General features: G+C 49.8%; 1 protein-coding gene across 1 annotated transcript in view; it reads right to left on the bottom strand.

The window, feature by feature from the left end:
- Positions 13,986-24,936, bottom strand: part of KCNQ4 (potassium voltage-gated channel subfamily Q member 4) — a 59,107-nt gene continuing 48,156 nt past the window's right edge. The window contains exons 11-14 of the mRNA XM_018042486.1: positions 23,994-24,093; positions 21,681-21,812; positions 16,744-16,873; positions 13,986-16,165 (exon numbers count right to left, since the gene is read on the bottom strand). Of these exons, the coding sequence (XP_017897975.1) occupies positions 15,953-16,165; positions 16,744-16,873; positions 21,681-21,812; positions 23,994-24,093 (575 nt within the window). The 3' untranslated portion in view covers positions 13,986-15,952. The remainder of the gene's footprint in view (positions 16,166-16,743; positions 16,874-21,680; positions 21,813-23,993; positions 24,094-24,936) is intronic.

Genomic DNA, 24,936 nt, shown 5'->3' with positions numbered 1-24,936 from the left:
GTGTCTAAATAGAATTTGAAAATTCTCCCACTAAGGAAGAAGGTGAGGACGGATATCAGGGACAACCTGCAGTCCTAATAATGGCCTGTCGAAGTGGAGGCTACAGGAAAGAGAAGAGCCAGAGATGATTCTCAAGAGTGTGGATGGAGGACAGGGTGGGTCTTCCCTGAGGGGTACCCAGGAGGAGGACCAGACTGGGGAGAGTGGGATAAGGTCAGGATAGACATATGGGGTCATCCCGGGTTGACATCCAGGTGGAGGAGGCCCAGGTAAATGGGCCACGCCCTCAGTAGTGAGGTCTAGACGGAGAACAAACACTTGTTCTTGAGTTACTAGCGTATCCATGGTTGCCATAGGGATGATAATGGCAAGTAATCGAAGAAAGTGGCCGAGGACAGAACACAGACCCTAAAGGGAAGGGAGGGACGGAGACGGAGAAGAAACAGCTGGGCAGGTAGCAGGAGCGCAGGCAGAAGTGTCCCGAAGGCCGAGGGCGACGTTTCCTGAAGCAGGTGTGGTCAGCAGTGTCGAATGCTGCTAAGAAGTCAGGTGAAATGAAGGCCGAAAAGAGGCTGTTCAATTTATTAACCAGAAAGTGAACTGGCTTTGCCAGAGCCGCTTCAGGGGAGCAGAGCAGCTAGTCAGGCTGCAGGAGGTCAGAAGGAGGTGGGAAAGAGGAAGAAGTGTCAGCAAAGTCCCTGACTTGTCTAAGTCATCTCCTTGACCTCAGTGTTTTCTCAAGCGACCCAAGTCTGTCTGGGTTTGGCACATAGGGTTCCAGCTCCTGATGAGGATGTAGTACCCCCTGTGCCCAGGAGGTGGCAGCACCACACCAAGTGACACCACCTGAACCAACAACCCGGGGCACATACCGATGTATTTTCAGGAAAATAAGGTTAGTTCCCTGAACACTGAAGCTTTGGTGGGAGTGGCAGGGGTGGGGTGGCGGAGGTGGCAGAGCTGGGGGGAGGCTGTTCACCGTCTTAGATGAGGGCCTTAAGCAGAGGAAACTGAATGGAACTTTGGGTTCAAATCCTGTCTCTAGCTTACTGGCTGTGTGACCCCGAGGAAGTCCCGTTTCCTGGTTGGCAAGCTGGGGACGCTAACCAGCTTGAATATACCTCTGGGGCCATCAGGGATCACTAAAGGAGTATGGCTGTGTCTGAAGGTCTTGTGGGCAGATCCAGGGCAGGAGTGGGCCAGGGGGAACAGGAGGAGGAGCTGATGGAGGGAATCCAGACTAGATGAACCCAGGGTGGGGATAGGTGGGTGCAGGGAGGGTAGGCAGCGGTGTGTGTGGTTCTACAAAGACTGTGGTTTTGGAGTCAGGAAAGATGGGTTCATATTTTGCAGTTGGGGTACCAAGGCTCATAGAGAAGGGGAAATGACTTTCCCAGGGTCACACCCCTCAAACAGGCAAAGCAGAGGCACCACAACCAAAATTTGGGAAAGAATTTGATGTCTAATATAGTTTTTAAAAGCACTGAAGCTGTATCATGGGAAGAATCAGATCTCTGGGAATCAGATCTCTTTTTTTAACCACAACAATGTGGTTCTGTGTTTCCTACACTGGGAACTTTTGATGGTGTCTTTCTCTTTTGATCCCTGTTTGACCCTCACGTTCTGAGAGCACCCACATCTGCTCCTTCTTCCCAGAGATGACATGAGAGCCGGTTAAAGATTTGAGAGAAGGAAGGCCACCCAAGGACAAGCCTAGAGGTCAAGAGACTCGGGGTCAGCTGTAGGCTCTGCCCTGACCTACTGAGCCTCAGTTTCCCCATCTGCAGGATGCGTCTGTTGGGCCAGCCTAGCACCTGGGAGCCTTGGCAGCTCTGATTATTTTCTGAAGGTTCTTGTTCCCACTTTGAGCCTCCCTGCCTGCCCCCTGAAAATCGCTCCCCCTCAATGTTGTCACTATCCCACTTCCTTTTCATTTTCTTCATAGCTCTTATCACTCTCTGATATTATCTTCTTTCTTGTTTATTTTCCGTCTAGACAGTAATCTACTGTCTACTCCATGTGAGCAGGGGCTTTGTGAGTTTGGGAGAGCCTCTTTGACCTTGGCACCTCAAATAGTGTTTGGCATGTAGCAGACATGAATAAACAATTGTAGAAAAAATGAGCGAAGGGCAGACAGTGCAACCCATCACTCTCTGAGCCCTGGAGTTCCTGTTCAGCTCTGCCATCCCCCTCTCTCTGTCCCAGATACACTGGCCCTAACTACTGGGCCTTACGGTGGGGTGTACTGGTCCCCAAAGTCCAGCCTCCCTCCTGGCCCCAGGCCAACACTGCAACACCAAGCCAGGGTCTTGGTAAACACGCTGTATGGCCATGGGGACACATAACAGGGGCTAGGAGGATTCCCACAGGGAAGATGATCGGTTCCAGGTGACCTGCTTCCCTCCCTTCCTGCCAGCCAACATTTCTTAATCACCTTGTGTCCGGCCTTGTTCGGGGGCGGGGCGGGGGGGGGGGTAGGGGAGGGCAGGTGGAATTGTGATGACCGTGTTCAGGGGTGGTGGGGGCGGCGGGTGGAATGGTGATGACCGTAGGTGAGAAGCAGGTGTGCTTCTTGCCCTCCAGGAGCTGAAGTGACACCTGGGGAAGGGGCAGCAGGGAAGGGGTCAAGAGATCCAGGAGAGGAGCTGAGGAGCCTAGTGGGAGTGAGGGTCAGAGGGAACTGCAGATCCCACTCCAGTTCTGAGCAGGCAGGGAAGCCTGCATTTCGGGCCTCAGGACTCTCCACCCAGCTGTCTGTTCTCCATCAGTCTTCACCCTTTCTTCCAGGAAATTCTCCATGTGTCCCATCCACTCTATAGTCTGTGTACAAAAAAGAGAAAAAGGGGAGGTGTCTGGCATCCAGAGAAGCCACTGGGACAAAAACAAAGATATTAGTGTGTGTGTGTGTGTGTGTGTGTGTGTTAGTTGCTCAGTAGTGTCCAACTCTGCAATCCAACGGACTATAGCCTGCCAAGTTCCTCTATTGGTGGAATTCTCCCAGCAGGAATACTGCAGTGGGTTGCCATTCCCTTCTCCAGGGCATCTTCCACACCCAGGGGTTGAACCCATCTCTCCTGCACCGCAGGCAGACTCTACTGACTGAGCCAGTAGGAAAGCCCAAAGATGTTGGAGGAGTGTGTTAAGAACATTCTGTTTTGTGATGGATAATGTAAACCTGCCACTAGCTGTATTAGTCAGGTCTTGCTGTGATAATGCTGTGAAACGAGCAAACCCCAATTCTCAGGGGCCCATAGAACCAAAGATTACTTCATACTCCTGGGTGTTAGTTAGATCAACTGCAGTTCAGCTGATACTTGGGCCGGGCTGGACTCTCAGCTATGAATCTGGCTGAGGTCTGCTCCAGGAGTCTGCATTCTGGACCCGGGAAGAAGGAACAAGAGCTATCTGAGTTTTCTCATGCAGGAGGAAGGAAGCACCAGGAGGTCTGGCAGACTAGCCATGCCTCTTTTGGCTTTATCTTGGAACAAATACACTGTCCTTTCACCCAACATTCCACTGGCCAGATTAAATCCCATGGCCAAGTCCAAGGTCAGTGGGGTAGTAGAGTGGAAGCTGTGCAGCTCAGATCCCCCCTTAAAAGTCTATACACTCCTTCCCCAGCAGTTGGGAGTCTCCACTGTGGGCTCACAACTGTCAATCCATGGGAACCGCCTCATCTAAACCCACGCCCCTCCCAGGGGCTCTTGACCAGTGACTGGCTGATGCATAGAAACAAAAGCCAGCCTCCTTCCCTCGATTTGGCCCAATCTGAAGGGCGATCTGAGCTGCCGAGCACCTGAAGATCTGAAGATGCCTTGCTCAGTTCACATTGCACGCCAGCTTCTCCCCCTGCCTAGTCCTGCCTTCCTACTTCCGTCAGATGAATCTCCTGAGAACACTCCCTGATAAACCTTCTGCACACCAGTCTCATGAACAGGATGAAAAGGCAAAAAGATATGACACCAGAAAATGAGTCCCACCAGGTGAGTTCAATATGCTACTGGGGAAGAGCAGAGAAATAGCTCCAGAAAAAATAAAGAGGCTGGGCCAAAGGGGAAACAGTGCTTAGCTGTGGATGTGTCTGGTGGTAAGAGTAAAGTCTGATGCTGTGAAGAACAATACTGCAGAGCAATCTGGAATATTAGGTCCATGAACCAGGGTAAATTGGATGTGGTCAAAAAAGAGACAGCAAGAGTAAGCATCAACATTTTAGGAATCAGTGAACTAAAATGGATGGGAATGGGCAAATTTAATTCAGATGACCATTATATCTACTACTGTGGGCAAGAATCCCTTAGAAGAAATGGAGTAGCCCTCGTAGTCAACAAAAGAGTCCGAAATGCAGTATTTGGTGCAATCTCAAAAAACGAAAGAAGAATGATCTCCTTTTATTTCCAAAGCAAACCAGTCAACATTAAAGTAATCCAAGTCTATGCCTCAACCACTCATGCCAAAGAAGCTGAAGTTGAATGGTTCTGTGAAGACCTACAAGACCTTCTAGAACTAACACCAAAAATAATAATAATAATAATAATGTCCTTTTCCTCATAGGGGACTAGAATGCAAAAGTAGGTAATCAGAGATACCTGGAGTAACAGGCAAGTTTGGCCTTGGAGTACAAAATGAAGCAGGGCAAAGGCTAACAGAGTTTTGCCAAGAGAACACAATGACTGTGGCAAACACCCTCTTCCAACAACACAAGAGAAGACTCTACACATGGACATCACCAGATGGTAAATACTGAAATCAGATTGATTATATTCTTTGCAGGCGAAGATGGAGAAGCTCTATACAATCAGCAAAAACAAGACCAGGAGCTGACTGTGGCTCAGATCATGAATTCCTTATTGCAAAATTCAGACTTAAATTGAAGAAAGTAGGGAAAACCACAGGCTCTTCAGGTATGACCTAAATCAAATCCCTTATGATTATACAGTGGAAGTGATGAATAGATTCAAGGGATTAGACCTGGTAGACAGAGTGCCTGAAGAACATGGGCAGAGGTTCATGACATTGTACAGGAGGCAGTGACCAAAACCATCCCAAAGGAAAAGAAATGCAAGAAGGCAAAGTGGTTGTCTGAGAGGCCTTATAAATAGCTGGGAAAAGAAAAGAGGCAAAAGGCAACAGAGAAAGGGAAAGATATACCCGTTTGAATGCAGAGCTCCAGAGAACAGCAAGGAGAGGTAAGAAGGCCTTCTTAAGTGAACAATGCAAAGAAATGGAGGAAAACAATAGAATGGCAAAGACTAGAGATCTCTTCAAGAAAACTGGAGCTACCAAGGGAACACTTCACAAAAGATGGGCACAGTAAGGACCTAATAGAAGCAGAAGAGTTTAAGAAGACATGGCAAGAATACACAGAAAAACTATGCAAAAAAGGTCTTAATGACCTGGATAACCATGATAGTGTGGTCATTCACCTAGAACCAGACATCCTGGAGTGTGAAGTCAAGTGGGTCTTAGGAAGCATCACTATGAACAAAGCTAGCAGTGGTGATGGAATTCCAGCTGAGCTATGTCAAATCCTAAAAGATGATGCTGTGAAAGTGCTGCACTCAATATGCCAGTGCATTCAGAAAACTCAGCAGTGGCCACAGGACTGGAAAAGGTTAGTTTTCATTCCAATCCCAAAGAAAGGCAATGCCAAAGATTGTTCAAACAGCTATACAATTGCACTTATTTCACACGCTAGCAAGGTAATACTCAAAATCCTCCAAGCTAGGCTTCAACAGTATGTGAACCAAGAGCTTCCATATGTACAAGCTGAATTTAGAAAAGGCAGAAGAACCAAAGATAAAATTGCCAATATCTGTTGGATCATAGAAGAAGCAAGGAATTAAAAAAAAAATCTATTTCTGTTTCATTGACTATGCTAAAGCCTTTGACTGTGGAAACAAACTGTGGAAAATTCTTAAAGAGTTAGGAATACCAGACCACCTTACTTGTCCCCTGAGAAACCTATATGCAGGTCAAGAAGCAATAGTTAGAACTAGACATGAAACAATGCACTGGGTTCAAACTTGGGCAAGGAGTGTGTCAAGATTGTATATTGTCACCCTGCTTATTTAACTTCTATACAGAATTGTTGTTCAGTCGCTTTGTTGTGTCCAACTATTTATGACCCTGTGGACTGCAGCATGCCAGGATTCCCTGTCCTTCACCATCTCCTGGAGCTTACTCAAACTCATGTCCATTGAGTCAGTGATGCCATCCAACCATCTCATCCTCTGTTGTCCCCTTCTCCTCCTGCCTTCAGTCTTTCCCAGCATCAGGGTCTTTTCCAGTGAGTTTACTCTTCACATCAGGTGACCAAAGAATCGGAGTTTTAATATCAGTCCTTCGAATGAATATTTGGAGTTGATTCTCTTTAAGATTGACTGCTTTGATCTCCTTACTGTCCAAGGAACTCTCAAGAGTCTTCTCCAGCACCACAGTTTGAAAGCATCAATTCTTCAGCACTCAACCTTCTTTGCGGTCCAACTCTCACATCTGTACATGACTGCTGGAAAAACCATAGCTTTGACTATATGGACCTCTGTCAGCAAAGTGATGTCTCTGCTTTTTAATATGTTGTCTAGCAGAGTACATCATGAAAAATGCTGGGCTGGATGAATCAAAAGATTGCCAGGAGAAATATCAACAACCTCAGACTTGCAGATGATACCACTCTAATGGCAGAAAATGAAGAGAAACTAAAGAGCTTCTTGATGAAGGTGAAAGAGGAGAGTGAAAAAGCTGGCTTAAAACTCAACATTCAGAAAACTAAGATCATGGCATCCAGTCCCAACACTTCATGCAAATAGATGGGAAAAAAGTGGAAACAGTGACAGATTTTATTTTCCTGGGCTCCCAAATCACTGCAGATGGTGACTGCAGCCACGAAATTAAAAGACGCTTACTCCTTGGAGAAAAGCTATGACAAACCTAGACAGCATATAAAAAGCAGAGGCATCGCTTTGCCAACAATAGTCTGCCTAGTCAAAGCTATGCTTTTTCCAGTAGTCATGTATGGATGTGAGAGTTGGACCATAAAGAAGGCCAAGCACTGAAGAACTGATGCTTCTGAATTGTGGTGCTGAAGAAGACTCTTGAGAGTCCCTTAGACAGCAAGGAGATCAAACCAGCCCGTCAATCCTGAAGGAAATCAACTCTGAATATTCATTGGAAAGACTGATGCTGAAGCTCCAATACTTTGGCCACCTGACGTGAAGAGCCAACTCATTGGAAAAGACCCCAGTGCTGGGAAAGATTTAGGGCAGGAGGAGAAGGGGGTGACAGAAGATAAGATGGTTGGATGGCATGATGGACTCAATGGACATGAGCGTGAACAAACTCTGGGAGATGATGAAGGACAGGGGAGCCTGGCATGCTGCAGTCCACGGGGTCACAAAGAGTCAGACACAACTTAGCGACTGAACACCAGTCTCAGAATCTGTAGGAAAGCCATTGTAAGACAGGTAGGGTGGTATACTCCACCCAAATGTAGCCATGGTGATGTGAGGAAGGAAGGCAGCCTTTCGGACAAATAATAAATCTGCTGTAACAGTTAACTCATCTTGGAGAAAGATCTGATTCATTTTGGCTGCAACGAAAAGGTGGCCACATGCTCACTGTGTGTGTGGGCAGGGGTTGGGGGTGAGAACTGAGGCCACATTTGAGAGGTCATCATTTTTCAGTTGCATTGATTTTATCTTATGTGTTGCGGTCCCATATAGATTATATTGTAGCAAGGATTCTGGGACTTTAATAGAGGCTTTTAAAAAGGGTTCTGGGCTTTTTAAAAAAAAAAGGTTTACAAATCACTGTGTTCCATGATATCTGGATATATGTCTGGATCTGTCCAGCTGGGATAGAGCAAGCCCCAGAGTAGATCCTCAGCTCTGTGCACCTGGAGCAGAAATTTCAGGGGCCAGGTTGGTAGGTCAAACCCCCACTCCAGGTATTAGGAACTGATTGTGACCCCCATTCCAAATCCATAGATTGAAGTCCTAACTCCCAGTACCTCAAAATGTGACTGTATTTGAAAATTCAATTTCTAAAGAGGTTACTAAGTTAAAAGGAGATTGTTAGGGTGGATCTTAGTCCAATATAACCTGTGTCCTTATGGGAAGAGATCAGGGCATACACATGTACAGAGAGGTGATCAAGTAAAGACTCTGGAAGAAGATGTCCGTCTACAGGCCAAGGAGAGAGGTCTCAGGAGGAAACCAATCTTCTGACACCTTGATCTTAAACTTTCAGCCTCCAGAACTGTGAGGAAAGAGATTTATGTTGTTTAAGCCCCCACATCTGCCATCTGCAGCATTTGTGACGGGAGCCCCCAGCAAAGTAATACAGCTTGTAGCAGCCTTCAGGACCCTCTTGCACACAAGAGGTGTGAAAGGAGAGAGATACCCCTCTCGAGGGAAAATAAAGAAGATTTTTTCAACAACTGGAACTGTCCAAAGTCCAGGAAGTAGTTTATCCAAATTGAGAACTATGCCGCATGATTTTCTTTGATCAGCATAAGAGGTGGTCCAGTGGTCCCCTAATGCAGGGGACACAGCTTTAATCCCTGGTCAGGGAAGATCCCACAGGCCGCCAAGCAACTAAACCCATGCTCCACAACTACTGAGCCTGCACTCTAGAGCCTGGGCTCTGCAACAGAAGCCAGGGCAATGGGAAGCCTGCGACTGGAGAGTAGCCCCCGCTTGCCCCAACCAGAGAAAGCCCATGTGCAGCAGCAAAGACCCAGCACAGCCAAAAATTAATTAATAAATAATTTTAAAAATTGTAACAGATGCCGAGCACCCCGGATCCCAGTGAGCTGAGCCCTTGCAGCATGGCACTCCCAGCCTGCTCGGTACAATTTCTCAGCCGGAGTCTCCAGGGGCTGTTTAATTTCTGCTTTTGTCCTCTTGTCATGTGAATAAGGTCAATCTAACCTACTAGAGGATGAGAAGCCCCATGGAGCAGAGACAAGCCATCCTGCCTGTGGGCCAGCCTGGGCACAGACAATCAGCACCCAACCCCAGACACATGAATGACGTCATCTTAGAACAACCTCCCCCCAACAAGAGGAAGGATGATTGCAATCACATTAATGATCCCAGGTGAGACGAACAGAACTGCTTAGAATTAGAGACCAACTCAAACTGCTGATCCACAGCATCAAGACAAAATAAAACTGCCGTTTTGAGCTACTGAGGTATAGGGTGAGTTGTTACCTAGTAATAGATAAGTGACGTGCATGCTAAGTTGCTTCAGTTGTGTCTGACTCTGTGCGACGCTATGGACTGGAGCCCACCAGGCTCCTCTGTCCATTGGATTCTCCAGGCAAGAATACTGGAGTGAATTGCCCTGCCCTCCTCCAGGGGATCTTTCTCACCCAGGGATTGAACCTGAGTCTCTCGTCTACTGCATTGGCAGGCAGAATGTTACCACTAGTGGCACCTGGGGAGCCCAGATAAACGACACATCAAGCTAAAACCACCTGCTCTCAAGGCCATATTTGATGACAGTTTGGGCACTCCCATAGCCACCTGCAAACCCTCCTTGCTGAGCCAGGCAAACCTAGAAGAGTGGCGTGCGGGCTGGGTAGCTGTATACCTGTTTCCTCCAGGGGCTGGGTGACCTCAGGGCCCTAGCCGGGTCTCCTGTGTCTTATCACCCTGTGTATTGTGCTGAGCCAGGGTCTGACATACAGCAGGTGCTTCAGACGCATTTGTTCAGTTAGTGAAATTCCATGGGACTTGTCCAGGTTACCAGCATCTCCGGCTCAGATTACTGCAGCAGTCTTCTAACCGGCCTCCCTGCAGCCAGGCTTGCTTCCTCAGATTCATCTTCTGCCCTGGGAAGAAAACTGTCTAAAATGCAAGTCTATCCTGGTTTGATCTCTAGTCAGAATTTTTGACTGACTTCCCACTGCCATCATGGTTAAGTCCTGTCTCTTTGAAATGACTTGTGGATCCTATAAACCTTGACTCCTGCCTCATCCTAAAGTGCCATCTTGTGCCACTCTCTCTCTCTCTGTCTGGGCCCAACCAGGGATCTTTTTCTCCCCCACTCATGAATCACTCTTTTTGGCGCCACTGGGCCGTTACACATACTATGCTCTCCAGCCGGAACATTCGCGCCTTCCCCGTTCCCATGCCTGGTTAAACTCTACTTACCCTTCAGCACATTGGGTTGCCCGCTTTGCCTGGATTGAGAGATGACAAGAAGTGTGGACTGCCAGCAATCTGACTTCTGGGCATATATCTGGGCATACAGATATAATTCAAAAAGATACATGCACCCCTGTATTCATAGCAGCACTATTAACAATAGCCAAGACAACCTAAATGTTCACCAACAGATGAATGGATACGGAAGATGTGGTTAATATATGCAATGGAATATTACTCAGCCATAAAAAAGTGAAATAATGCCATTTGCAGCTACATGGTTGGATCTAGAGATAACCATACGAAGCAAAGAAGTCAGAAAGAGAAAGACGAACACCATTCAATTAGATGTGGAATCTAAAATATGACACAAATGAATTTATCTACGAAACAGAAACAGACTTACAGACATAGAGAACAAGCTTACGGTTGCCAAGCAGGAGGGAAAGGGGCAGTAATGGATTAGGAGTTTGAAATTAGCAGATGAAAGCTATTTTATATACAGGGTGGATAAACAGCAAAGTCCTATTGTGTAGCACAGAGAACTATATTCAATATTCTGAGATAAACCATGATGGAAAAGAATATATGTATATGAATCACTTTGCTATATAGCAGAAATTAATACAACATTGTAAATCAACTATACTTCAATTAAAAAAAAAGAAGCGTGGATATATACTGGTTTCTGGACAATGGCTCAAGGTTTGGCTAGATGGGCAGGGACTCAGAAAGCACAGAATTGGTGGATTGCAGACAAAGAAGGCTTGGAAAGGGGTATTTAGATAGACCTTCGGAAATGGGTAGAGGGTGTGACTGTATTTCTACACCAAGGAAAAGTCTCACCAAAGAGCATCCATGACAAGGAGGCTCTAGATAATCTAATGCCTAAGACAGCACATCCCATGGCTGGCAGTCCGTCTCACTCCGGACCCCCTCCAGTGCTTGCTCAACATGCCCTTGTGTAAGTTAGGTGGTCATGGCAGCAAGAATGAAGACTGCTTATGGGTTCAATGATATGGACTTGCCTCACCAAGGCTGGTCTGGCTAATGTCACACTGTATGTCCAACCAAACATCAGTAGGAACAGATGCTGACTACCCAAAATACCACCATTCTGCAGGGATTCATCAAGTCACCTGGTGCCAGGCTAATTCTCCTGGATCCTTCCTCTGATGGAGAGGGCAGTGGCTCACCCTCACTGACACAGCCAGCATATACAGCTCCAGGAATCAAAGGCAGGTCAGTGAGAGTGGTATCTCTCACAATCACACCAAGTAACCCTCAGTATTGATTTCCTGTAGCTGTCATAGTGAAAGTGCTGGTCACTCAGTCGTGTGAGTGACTCTTTGTGACCCCATGGGTTGTAGCCCGCCAGGCTCCTCTGTCCAGGGAATTTTCCAGGCAAGAATACTGGAGTGGGTTGCCATTCCCTTCACCAGGGGATCTTCCCAACCAGGGATCAAACCCTGATCTCCTATACTGCAGGCAGATTCTTTACCATCTGAGCCACCAAGGAAGGCCTGTAGTTGCCCTAACAAACTACTATAAACTTGGTGACCTCATACAACAGAACTTACTCTCTCACAGTTCTGAAGGCCAGAAGTTCAACATCAGCCTCACTGAACCTAAATCAAGGTATAAGCAGGGCTGCAGTCCTCCAAGATTATGGGGAAGAATCCGTTCCTTGACTCTTCCAGCTTTTAGTAACCGCTGGCATTCCTCTGCTGAGGCCACCTTACCCCAGTCTCTACTTCTGTCTCCTGTATGTGTGAGATCTCCATCTGCCTCTTTCTTAAAAGGACACTGGCAATTGGATTTAGGGCCCCTGGATAATCCAGGATAATCTCCCCATGTCAAGATCATTAACTTAATCACATCTGCAAAAATCCTTCTTCCCTTATAAGGTAACATTTTACACATTCCAGAGATTAGGACCTGATATCTTTGGGTGGGCATTAGTCCGGCTACTATACCCACTCATGCAACTTTTGCTTCCTGTCTCCCCAACATTGGCCTCTGTTAGTTTGGAGGCCTCAGTTCTCAAGGGAAAGGAAGCAACACAGTTTTCATTGAATTCGAAGTTTGTACTTCTAACTGGCCATATTGGGCTTCTCATGCCACTCAAATACCAGGCAAAGAAAGAGTCAGCATGCTGGCTGCCTGACTGGTCCTCATTACCAAGGGGAAACAGGGGTGTCACTACACATCAAGGGCAAGGAAGACTATGTCTGGGACCAGGGAGTTCTCAGGGGTCCCTTGCACAAAAGTTTACAAAAAGCTATTGCATCCAAAACTGTGCAGGACCACTGAGGCTTCAGACCCTTTAAGAATGATTCTTTGGGATCATTCCACCATCTGACAAATTCCAACTGGCTGAGATCCCGGTCAAGGACAAAGGGAACATAGAAGGAGAGTGGAAGAAAGAATATATTCACTCAATTAGTGAAGTATATTTAACAAAGAGAAACACTTACTTGATTGAACATATCTATGTATCAGCTATGGCACTGTGACCAGCTACCAGAAGGGGTTCCATTGCATCAAGGGGCATGTGTGTGTGTATCTGTGTGTGTGTGTGATATTAAGTGCTTTTCTCCCCTCCCTTCTCCTTGTCCCTTAGGATTTTATTTAAAGTTTTCAGGCAATTGCTAACTTTACAGTATACTCTTTAATTGCAGGTGTGATTGTACTGAATTAGAGTAATTAACATCACCCAAATATGGATTCAGTGACTAAGTTCTGGAGCTGGATACATCTATTGGATGGTGGAATTTCTTGTGTTTATCCAGGGAGTGAGTTAGGATCTTCACTTGTATGCAGGATAGTTTCATCTTATGAGGTAGAAGCTACTGTTGCTAGATGGAGGTTCAGACAAGTGTGGATGGACATGTATGGATACCGAGTGTCCAAAGGGTTGGGCCACGCCAGTTATGAAGCTATTGCTTTTTCATTCCAGATGCAGCCTTCTGTACTCTGCTCTGTGAAACTGGAGCTCGGACTCTGCAAACCACATCAACTTTGTCAGCTAGCTTTGATAACTAGGGGCACTGGGGAAACACTGGAAGGCAGGAGTGGAGATTTTCCTTCTTCCTTTGCCTTCTCTTCCTTCTCCTGGTAGCCACAGCTGCTCCCAGCCCTCAGCTACTTTTCTGCACTCCCAGACAAGCTTCGCTGTGTCCCCTAGGAGGTCCTAGCACCAGCCAGACAGCAGCCCCTCTCCAGACCTCTGAGCTCTAGCATTACGGGGCTCCCCTAGTCAAGTCCACCGGTTCTGCCAGCCTCAACCTCTTCCCTGCACTCCTGCAGCCTCAGGAGTGGGATCTGCTTCCTGCAGTGGCTTTCATTAGTTTAGCCTGGTGTTCTGTTTGTTCTTCCAGTCCACCTACATCAGTGTAACCCATTCCCTATAGTAAATTCCCTGTGTTGAAAAGCCTAGGGTAATTTCTCTTTTCCTCACTGGACCTTGACTGATACAAACTATTAGGAAAGCAGTACCCATTTTTCACTGGGGCACTGAACCAAAAGAAAGTTAATTTGGAAGTACTGGGGGTCATCGTGAGAGGGCAGCCTGCCTAAGAGGAGGGCTGAGACAGACGAGACAGGTCCCTGACACATTTAAGCACCCAGATCTAGCTTCATATGAAGCCAAATCTATTTCCTGGACTTTTTAGTTATCTGGGCCAATAAACTTTCTTTCTTTTATTTTTGCTTAAAACATATCAGGTTGCGTTTCTGTTGTTTACACCCGAGTACTGACTAATCCGGATCTCCTCACCCCCAGCCCCAGACCAGGTGCCCCACTCCACAGACACTGAACAGCCAAGACCAACCACCTCCTACTGAAAACTTTAATGAAATCAATAAGTTAATAAGTTAACAAAGTGAGGTACTTGCATATCTGAGAACCGGGTTGGTGGGGAGCCTCGATCATGAAGGAGGGAGGGCTTCTCCCCAAGTCTCCTTGGATCCCAGCCTCCGGCCCCTCTCCACAGCTCTGTCTCTCAGGGGGCGGAGGTGTGGCTCTCTGGGGACAGTGTAGTGCGGGTGAGGTGAGCCAGGACAGGCTCCATCCAGGGCATGATGGTCACATGCAGAGGGCATGTGGGGGCAGGGGCTGGGCACCTGGGGGCTGAGCAAGGTCCAACCCCAGCCCTGGTGCTGGTGCATGCAGGTCCCCAGTCGTGAGATGCAGGCAGCTGGGCCTGAGCCCCTTATTCCCGGGTGCCCCACAGAGGGTCACCATTGGTCCACTCCCCGTCACCCTCCTGCCACCCGCATTGGCTTTGCAGAAGAGGGACAAAGCGGTAGGGATACCAAAGGGGGCCTGCAGTGGGTGAGGGCTTATGCAGTCAGGGGGCTGCCAACTGAAGGGAAGAGGGTGGGTAAGGAAGGAGGGGGAAGCAGTGCGTGTGAGCACCGGATGCACAGTTGGTGCCTGATGAATGGTACTTGCTTGACGTATTGTTATTCTCTCCAGGAGTTAGAGCAACTAGGAGCAGGGCAAGCCTAGATAGAAGTGGGCCTGACAACCACCCTGGGGAAGGGCCTGGGGGCTTTCCAGGGCTGTCCAGGCCCCAAGAGGCCTAGCCTTGAGTTGTGCTGTGGGGATACCAAGGAGGGCCCTTAGGGATAGACAGAGGCAGCAGTTAGGGCTCCTGGACCTGTGAGGAATAAATCTTCTTGAGAAAGGGAAGTTGGTAAAGCTCTGGGGTGGGGCCCGGAGAGCCCTGGGGTCATGTGAGAGCTCCCTCTCCTACCTGGATGGGGTTGGTAGGAGTGGACATCACTCCGCAAGACTAGGCTACTGGCCTCAGCTGCAGAGACCCAGCAAATGCTGAGTGGCTCTGTGCTGAAGTCCCCAGGTGTAGGTAATTGTCTTTGTCAGCGTGAATGCTGAGAGGCTACCTGTGTGTCTGGGGAAACTGTAGGGACATGTTTGTCTGACCGTGGGAGCACTGTCTGGGAGATTTGAGGGCAGAACACAGACAGTTATGCTGTCAGAGGTGCCTAGGGCCGGAGGGGAGTGAACATTGGCAGGAAGAGGGAGCCCCTGGGAGTGGACACTTGCAAATGGAAAGAAAGGCCCAGGCACTGCCCTTGGGGAGGCAAGGGAGAAACAGGCCCCATGCTGCGAGGGGAGAAGAGAGGTTGATGAGCCAGAGATCAGGGACGGGGGTCATAGCCAAGCAGCCTGAGACCAGCTACCGCTGGGGGCCCATCTCCCAGGGAGGGAGGGGCAGAGGGACCCCATGGGGGTCCCCAAAGTTGCATATTTCACATGGTTTGCATATATGGTGCCCACCTGCCTAGCGGCAGGCTCCTGTGCTTATGGGTACCTGTGTGGGCACCGTGGGCCCACCCCCAAGTGGAGTGGGGTCTTGGCGGGAAGGCTTCCCTGCTCTGTCCGAAGGGCGGGCCAAAGACCTCACCTTGCATAGCTGGAAGCTGGGTCAGGGCCCAGGGCCCCAGCGCCCTGTTCCCACTCCAGGGGCAGTGCCCCTGCCAGGCAGGCCCTGTCGGGCCTTGATGGAATGGGCAGGGCACTGGGGGACCCAGAGGCCGCCAGGCAGCCGCCGCTGCTGCCCTCCATGCGGCCTGGCATCTCTCGCTCCTGAGGTGGAGTGGGTCGCTGGCACCCACGTCGGGTATTTCGCCCACCCAGACAGCTCAATACTGCATGTGGCCTCTCTCCCCACGAGGGAGTGAGTTCAAGTAAGAGAGGAGTCCGGAGGCCTCAGAGGGCGGGTCCGAGAGCCAGGCCGAGGGGCTGACCGTGTGCTGCCCCGCCCCTGAGAAGACCCTCAGTCCATGTTGGTGCTGACCGAGCGGGAGATGCTGAGCGTCTGTGCGGAGACGGAGATGTCCTCGTGGTCCACAGGGCTGTGGTAGTCGGAGGTGATGTCGGGGTCGAAGAGCGGCACTTGCGCGGTGCCCAGGCTGGCCGAGGTGCCGGAGCGCAGGCAGCGCGAGTAGAAGCCCAGCAACAGGTCCAGCTTGTGCTCGATGGACTGCACCTGGGGGCGGGGCGCGGCTGGAGGCGGGGCCTGGCCGGGACTTGGGGGCGGGGCGCGGCCGGGGGCGGGGCTTGCCCTGGGAGGGTCTCATCTGCGTGGCGAGACTCCTCCGGCAGGAGGTGCGACAGGAAAGGCGGAACCCGGCCGGAGGGCGGAACGAAGCTGGGAACCTGGGGTTTAGTCCCATCCACCCACCCACCCCCGCAACGAAATTTAGTTGTGACGGGTTGGGATAGTCCAGATGATCAAGAGAGACAAGTGAGGCAGCGTTAAATGAAGTAGGTGGGACTTGGGCTTATCTGAGATGCTAGCAGCCTAGGGGGGGACTTGGCCGGAGAGGGTTGATTTATCCGGGTCGTTTAGCAGGAGCCGGCGGGCCTTCTGGGAGGCAGACCTTCTGTGGGGCGGGGTCCACCTCCCAGCGGATGCGTGGGCCCGGCTCTGGCCTGCAGTTCTGGTGCTCTGGGCTAAAGCTCTGAGAAGCAGACCCTCCCCTTGGGCCTAACCCGGGGGCCTTCCAGAGCTTCTCAGTCGACGGCTAGCTTCCCCACACCTGCGAAACTCCATCCCACACTCACCTGCTTCTCCACCTTGACCACACGTCCCATTATACTGATTTCATCCACCACCTCAGTATCGGAGGGCCCTTTGTCACCCTTTTCCCGGGCTTTCCGGTCCCCGGGGCCCCGGCCGACAATCTGGTCCACCCTGTGGGGAAAGGGAACTGTCAAAAGGATCCAGACACTGGCCACCACGCTTTCCTACAAGAATTCGAGCTTGCCTTCTTAAAGGGGAGACATTCACTTGGGTGGGAGGAGGCCATTTGAGAGAGGGGGCCAGTTTGCTCTTCCAGCAACACAAGAGAAGACTCTACACGTGGACATCACCAGATGGTCGAAACCGAAATCAGACTGATTATATTCTTTGCAGCCAAAGATGGAAAAGCTCTATACAGTAAGCAAAAACAAGACCGGGAGCTGACTGTGGCTGGGATCATGAACTCCTTATTGCCAAATTCAGACTTAAATTGAAGAAAGTAGGGAAAACCACTAGACCATTCAGGTATGACCTAAATCAAATTCCTTATAATTATACAGTGAAAGTGAGAAATAGATTTAAGGGACTAGATCTGATAGACTAGATCTGAGTGCCTGATGAACTATGGACGGAGGTTAGTGACATTGTACAGGAGACAGGGATCAAGACCATCCCCATGGAAAAGAAATGCAAAAACAAGCAAAATGGCTGTCTGAGGAGGCCTTACAAATAGCTGTGAAAAGAAGGGAAGTAAAAAGCAAAGGAGAAAAGGAAAGATATACCCATTTGAATGCAGAGTTCCAAAGGAATAGCAAGAAGAGACAAGAAAGACTTCCTAACTGAACAGTGCAAAGAAATAGAGGAAAACAACAGAATGGGGAAGACTAGAGATCTCTTCAAGAAATCAGAGATACCAAGGGAACATTTCATGCAAAGATGGGCACAATAAAGGACAGAAATGGTATGGACCTAACAGAAGCAGAAGATATTAAGAAGAGGTGGCAAGAATACACAGAAGAACTGTCCAAAAAAGATCTTCACGACCAAGATAATCACAATGGTGTGATCACTCACCTAGAGCCAGACATCCTGGAATGTAAAGTCAAGTGGGACTTAGGAAGCATCACTACGAACAAAGCTAGTGGAGGTGATGGAATATCAGTTGAGCTATTTCAAATCCTAAAGAAGACGCTGTGAAAGTGCTGCACTCAATATGCCAGCAAATTGGGAAAACTCATCAGTGGCCACAGGACTGGAAAAGGTCAGTTTTCATTCCAATCCCAAAGAAAGGCAATGCCAAAGAATGCTCAAACTACTGCACAATTGCACTCATCTCACATGCTAGTAAAGTAATGCTTAAAATTCTCCAAGCCAGGCTTCAGCAATACATGAACCGTGAACTCCCTGATGTTCAACCTGGTTTTCGAAAAGGCAGAAGAACCAGAGATCAAATTGCCAACATCCACTGGATCATGGAAAAAGCAAGAGAGTTCCAGAAAAACATCTATTTCTGCTTTATTGACTATGCCAAAGCCTTTGACTGTGTGGATCACAATAAACTGTGGAAAATTCTGAAAGAGACGGAAATACCAGACCACCTAACCTGCCTCTTGAGAAACCTGTATGCAGGTCAGGAAGCAACAGTTAGAACTGGACATGGAACAACAGACTGGTTCCAAATAGGAAAAGGAGTATGTCAAGGCTGTATATTGTCACCCTGCTTATTTAACTTCTATGCAGAGTACATCATGAGAAATGCTGGGCTGGAGGAAGCACAAGCTGGAATCAAGATTGCCGGGAGAAATATCAATAACCTCAGATATGCAGATGACACCACCCTTATGGCAGAAAGTGAAGAAGAACTAAAGAGCCTCTTGATGAAAATGAAAGAGGAGAGTGAAAAAGTTGGCTTAAAGCTCAACATTCAAAAAACTAAGATCATGGCATCGGGTCCCATCACTTCATGGGAAATAGATGGGGAAACAGTGGAAACAGCAGCTGACTTTATTTTTCTGGGCTCCGTAATCATTGCAGATGGTGACTGCAGCCATGAAATTAAAAGACGCTTACTCCTTGGAAGGAAAGTTATGACCAACCTAGACAGCATATTAGAAAGCAGAGACATTACTTTGTCAACAAAGGTTCATCTAGTCAAGGCTATGGTTTTTCCAGTGGTCACGTATGGATGTGAAAGTTGGACTGTGAAGAAAGCTGAGCACCGAAGAATTGATGCTTTTGAACTGTGTGTTGGAGAAGACTCTTGAGAGTCCCTTGGACTGCAAGGAGATCCAACCAGTTCATCCTAAAGGAGATCAGTCCTGGGTGTTCTTTGGAAGGAATGATGCTAAAGCTGAAACTCCAATACTTTGGCCACCTCGTGTGAAGAGTTGACTCATTGGAAAAGACACTGAAGCTGGGAGGGATTGGGGGCAGACGGAGAAGGGGACGACAGAGGATGAGATGAGACAGAGGATGAGATGAGACAGAGGATGAGATGAGTCGGCATCACCGACTCGACGGACATGGATTTGGGTGAACTCCAGGAGTTGGTGATGGACAGGGAGGCCTGGTGTGCTGCGATTCATGGGGTCACAAAGAGTCGGACACAACTGAGTGACTGAACTGAACTGAACTGAACTGAATGGAGAGACCAAGTTTAATAGAAGTGCCCAGTCGCTGCTTTGACCAGGGGAGCAGAGCCACCACCCACAACATGACAAGTAAAACAGCTGCCTGATGGAAGCACAGGTAGGAAATGGTAGACTGGGATGAGGGAGAGACACAAGTGGGGATGTGAGTTATAAGGGGGACAAGGCGGAAGCTGGTCCCACGTTACCTTTCTGCTCCCCTTTACAGAGACATGCTTGAAAGTTTTATCCCTACCCTCTATCTTCAATTTCTCTTTTCTGCCTTTCTAAAACCTCTCTACTCAGGCTTTCATTCCCACCATTTCACCAAAACCACAGTTGTCAAGATACCAAAAGACTTCCATGTTGCTAAATTCGATTCTCAGCCCTCACTATGCTTAACCTGTTAGCAGTACCTGGCACATCGGATCCCCCCTTCTTTCTGCAGGTTCTTCATTTGGATTCCCAAACATCACTTTCACCCAGTTCTCCTACGTCACTCACCTCTCCTTCTCAGTCTCCTTTGCTGGTTCCTCCTTTATCTCCACAACGTCTTAACATTTCAGGACCCAGAGCTCACTCCTAGGACGACTTTTTTTCCATCTATTTACTCTCACTCACTAAATGATGTCTTCAGTTCCAGATTTTCCATTCCTCTATACATGGTTGACACCAAATCTATATCTCCAGCTCATACCTCTCCTCCAAACTCCACACTCCTCTGCCAGATACACACTCCATTTAGCTGTCTGATGGGCATCACAAACCCAGCATGTCCCAGCTTTCCTGATCGAAACTTGCTCCACTCATTGACTTTCCCCATGTCAATAAACAGCAACTTTTTCCTCTTGCTTAAGCCAAAAACTTTGGCTTTATCCTTGATTCTCTCTCCCTCTTTTTCCTCTTACACCCTATCTGAAAATACTGTCAGCTCTACTTTCAGAACATATCGACAGTCTGACCATTTTGCCTCACCTTAATTGCTGCCACCTGGTCCACACCACCATCATCTCTTGCCTGCACATCTGAATTAGCCCCCTCACTGGTCTCCCTGTTTCCATCCTAGTCCCCTATAGGCCATTCTCAACACAGCACCTAGGATGATCCTTTTAAAATATACCTCAGATTGCATCTGTCCTTTGTTCAAAGCCCTCCAATGCTTGCATATTCCTCTGGATGAACGCCAACATCTTTGCAGTGGCCCCCAGAGCTTTATATAGTCTAAGTGCTATTAGCCTGCTAACCTCATCTCCTGCTTCCCTCATGCCAGGACAGGCACACTAGGCTGCTTGCTGTTCCTAAAACATCACCCCAGACACCTGCCCATCTCAAAACCTTTGCACTTGCTATTCCCTCTGGAAACTGTTTTAAACAAACCACAATCATGGGACTATTTGCCTCGCCTTCAATTTTTTTTTCTCAAATGTCACCTTCTTGCCTATTTAAAAATCACAAATCTGAACACCCTAACCTTATTTTTCTTCTTAGCCTTTATCATCATCTGACATGTTCTGGTTTCACTTACTATCATCTGTTAGAGCTCCATGAAGCAGAGGCCATTTGTTTCCCACCATATCCCCACTGTCTGGCAAGTAACAGATAAATGCCCAGTGACTATTTCTTGAGAGAACAAATGAATGGGCAGTGAAAATGCAGGCCACAAGAGGAAAGGGGTGAGGTGTAGGTGATTGGGTTCTTGGTGTGGGAATCTTCCTACACGCTGGGCAGAGAGAAGAGGTGTTGGAGGAGGATTCCAGAGGCAAGAGGTGAGCAGCGCTGAAGACAATTTGCCTATTCTTTTAGGAGATGCTGCGGGGCAGTGGGGGGGGGGGGCAGTCACTGATTATTTTGAGCCTATTATTTTAGGACGAGAAAGCAGTCATCTAAAGACGTCCTTGAAGCGAGCAGGTCGCTAGGGTTCGCTTCAGGTTCAGTAAGGCTTCCCTGGTGCCTCAGATGGTGAAGAGTCGACCTGCAACGCAGGAGACCCAGGTTCAATCCCTAGGTGGGGAAGATCCCCTGGGGAAAGAAATGGCAACCCACTCCAGCGTTCTTGCCTGGGAAACGCCATGGACAGAGGAGCCTGATGGGCTACAGTCCATGGGGTCGCAGAGTCGGCCACGACTGAGCGACTAACACTACACTTCCCTTTCAGGTTCAGTAACAGGTGCGGGTGGCAGGCTCCCGCTGCAATGCGCTGCAAGCGAGAAACGCCAGCTCCCGCCGCGGCCCCAAGGGGGCGCTCAGGGCTGCGTTCGGGCGCCCGCAGAGGGGCTCCAGCGGACCTCCGGCGGGAACTGGCGCCGCGGCGGTCCTGCCCCGCTCCCCCGTCCCCGGCCCGGCTCACCCACCGAGCCTGCAGACTCTTGATCCGGCCCAGCATGTCCAAGTGCCCTGCTGAATACTGTTCAATGACGTCCTTCACGTCGTACGGTCGCAGAGTCTCCTTGAATTTCCTTTTGGCTACCAGAAACTTCAGGATCCTGTGGGGATAGGGAGTCTCAGAGGACATGCATTCTTTTCCAGCCGCCTCGCTGTCCTTTGCTACCTTGTCTGGCAGGAGGCCACCTCCTGCCTGGGCCACCGCAGACAGCCGCAGCTGCGACTTGGGCCTCCCTCCCTCCTCACCACGCTCCTGCCCCAGCCTCCTGAGTTTGTTTGTTCTTCTTTGATAGGCAGTCACTGGGAGAGCCAGGACTGGGCCCCGTTTCTCTCTGCTGGGTGGGACACAAGGGAGGCACCTGTGAACACTGCTGCTAAGGACAGCTTAGGGGAAGACATTTTTGCATATGCCTGTTAGCGCTCCTGTGCTGGACGCTGGACACCCCAAAGGGCATCAGGTCCAATCCCTGGTCTCAGGAGCACTGGTCTGGGGTGGGAGACGAAGAGGACACAGACAATTACGGGGCAATGAGGGCCATGTCAAGGAGTGGAGAAAGAGGACTGGGGACCACGAGAAGGGAGAGCTTGGCTGGGGGGGTCAGGAGACATCTTGAGAAGAGATCCCTTCCAGTCTCTGGGCAAGAGGAGGGGCATGAAGGGAGGCTTTGGGGACACAAACAGGCATGGAGGTGTGTGAGTGAGAGTCTGTCCAAAGTAGCCAGAATAGGATGTGAAGGAAAGGGGTTAATCAATGAGAGGTAGGGTGAGGGGTTATTCTGAAGATCCCAGCATCCCTGGCAGAGATTGGGCAATGGGAAGCTGGGGTGGTAGGGAAGGGGCTGTGCGGTTTACTCTTGCTTTAGCATGACCACCCTCTCTCCACTTGTGTGGGTAGAGGATGTCCTGGAGGGGCAGAGTGCCAGGCAGGAAGACCCACTCCAGGAGATGAGCCTGAGCTGGGGAGGCGGGGGTGGGCAGTGGGGTGGAGATACAGAACAGCTGTGAGCAGTGCGGGAGAGGGGCCTGAAAGGTTTCCGAGTCTGAGTCCAGGATGACCCCCATGGCCTGGGGCACACAGGGTGGATGATGGTGTCACTGCCTGACATGGGGTCATGGGAGGAGGAGCAGGACTGGGGCGTGCTGGGTGTGAGGGGCCAAGGAGAGCTGACTTGGGCCAGGGGGAAGCTCGGGTGCTGTGTTGCAGAAGCTGGTTCCTTGGAGGGGAGAGACAGGATGCATAAAAGAGGGGTGGGGAGAGAGGCCTTAGACTCTCTGGGAGACGGGGTGTCCAGATGACTGATTTAAAAGAAACACAGAGGAAAGAGGCTTGCACACAGGTGAATCAGCCATGGAAAAGAGGGGGGCGGTGAGTCTGGAAGGCCTAGGGGTGAAACTGGAGCTACAGGATGGATGCAGAGATTAGGCTGGAACTCATTCCAAGGAGTTTGGGAGAAAGATCCGTGGCTACATGGCTAAAGAGCTCAGGGACTCTGGTCCCCACTGAACTGTTAAGGGAGACAGCTAGTGAAGCCAGGAAGACAGGGGCTTTAAACTTTTTGACCAAGAACTACGATAAGAAATAGTTCATAGAAACTAGTATAAACACACACACATAACTGAAATAGAAGTTTCATAAACATTTATTCTTACTATGAAGGATGTACTCTGATACTTTCTTTTTTCTTTTTTGAATGCTGACCACTAAATTGATTTCACTAAGTTGACTTCAAACTGTTGTGACCTGTGGTTTGAACAGTATGGCTCTAGAGGAAATCCTGGGGGAAACAGACAGGCTGAGGTCAAGACTCCCGAGGGAAGACAGTAAGTTTGAGTCACAGAGGCAAGAGGGGGATGAGACTCAGACACAGAGATGGGGTGAAACTGCCTCTAAGACAGAGACCTAGGGAGAGCCAGGCAAATGCTGATACACAGCTAGAGAGAGAGAGAGAGAAAGAGGAGGCAGCCTGACATACAGGGAGAGAGCGGTAAGGGAGAGAAGCAGGGAGAAGACTATAGTGTGAGTAGAGGGACTGTGGTGGGCAGCCATGCCCACTGCCCCACCTGACCAGCCCTCCCGACATGATGAGTCTGCACCAACCCAGCCGGGAGCCATATGCCACCTCCCCGCCCCACCTACTCTCCACGGACCCCACCAGCCAGCATTGTTGAGGGTGCCAGGCAGGCAGCAGCTGGTATGCCAGGAGTTAGGCCAAGCCTGGCCACAAAGGCAGACCCCAGATGGGGAGCAGCAGTGGGTGGCCCACCTCCTGCTTCAGTCTCACCTGACGGAGCGGATGACCGTCTTCACAGCAGGCATGACGTCATCCACAGTGAGTTCGCACTGGTAGCTCTTCTCCTCCGCCATTTCCTCCGAGGGGCCCTCTGAAAAGTCAGGAGCAAGGGGCCCAGGTGGTGGTAGCAGAAGGGAGTGCTTGCAACCCCTACCACCACCCTGAGGGGTACAGAGAGGAAGACAGAGCCCCAGGAAGGGCCCAGAGCCTCCCTGGGGGCACAAGCAGGCCAGGTTCTCACCTCCTAGCTGCCCTACCCAGGGGGACACCTTGCTGCAGGCCCATCTCCCCTGTGTGCACATCTGCCTGGTGGCCAGTGAGCAGGAGCCACTTTAGGGCGCATCTGGTCTGGCCTGGGGCAAGTTGCACACAGCCCTGGAGGAAGTCCCACCGGCTCCACCACGCAGGACAGTGACACAGGGTTTGAGGCATCTGTGCATTCTCGCACATCAGCCTTTTCCTTCAGCCAAGAGGGAATCAAAGGGCGGGCTCCCAGCCCCAGCTCTGCTGTGGAGGAAGCCTCTAAAGCAAGTCGTTCTCCCGGGATGAGAGAAATGGCTTCTCCAAGGCTGGTGCCCAGCACTGCACAGACAGGTGATGCTGTCCTGGCCCCACTGGGGCCAAAGGGTGGGGAGGTCAGGCAGTTTCTTGGCAGGAAAGAGGAGGCCCTGGGTACCAACCAGGCCCCAGGTACCAGCTCCCCCAAAAGACTGGTTTGTGGAGTTCCGTAACTTTCCAAGAAAGGGCCAAGAGAGTGGTCAGCCAGCAGCATGGTGGGGATTGATACAGCACAGACAGAGGCAGTATGGCTGGGGCCCCTCCCTCCAAAGTTCCTGTCCCTAACCTCCATCCTTGTCCACCCCCCTCTACACCCCCGCCCCCACCACCACCCAGGGGGCCTGAAGCACGTCAGAGCTGGGAGAAGTCTTCCAGG

Source organism: Capra hircus, chromosome 3 (assembly GCF_001704415.2).
Source record: "Capra hircus breed San Clemente chromosome 3, ASM170441v1, whole genome shotgun sequence".
NCBI lineage: Eukaryota > Metazoa > Chordata > Mammalia > Artiodactyla > Bovidae > Capra > Capra hircus.
This window is presented reverse-complemented; position numbering and strand designations above follow the sequence as displayed.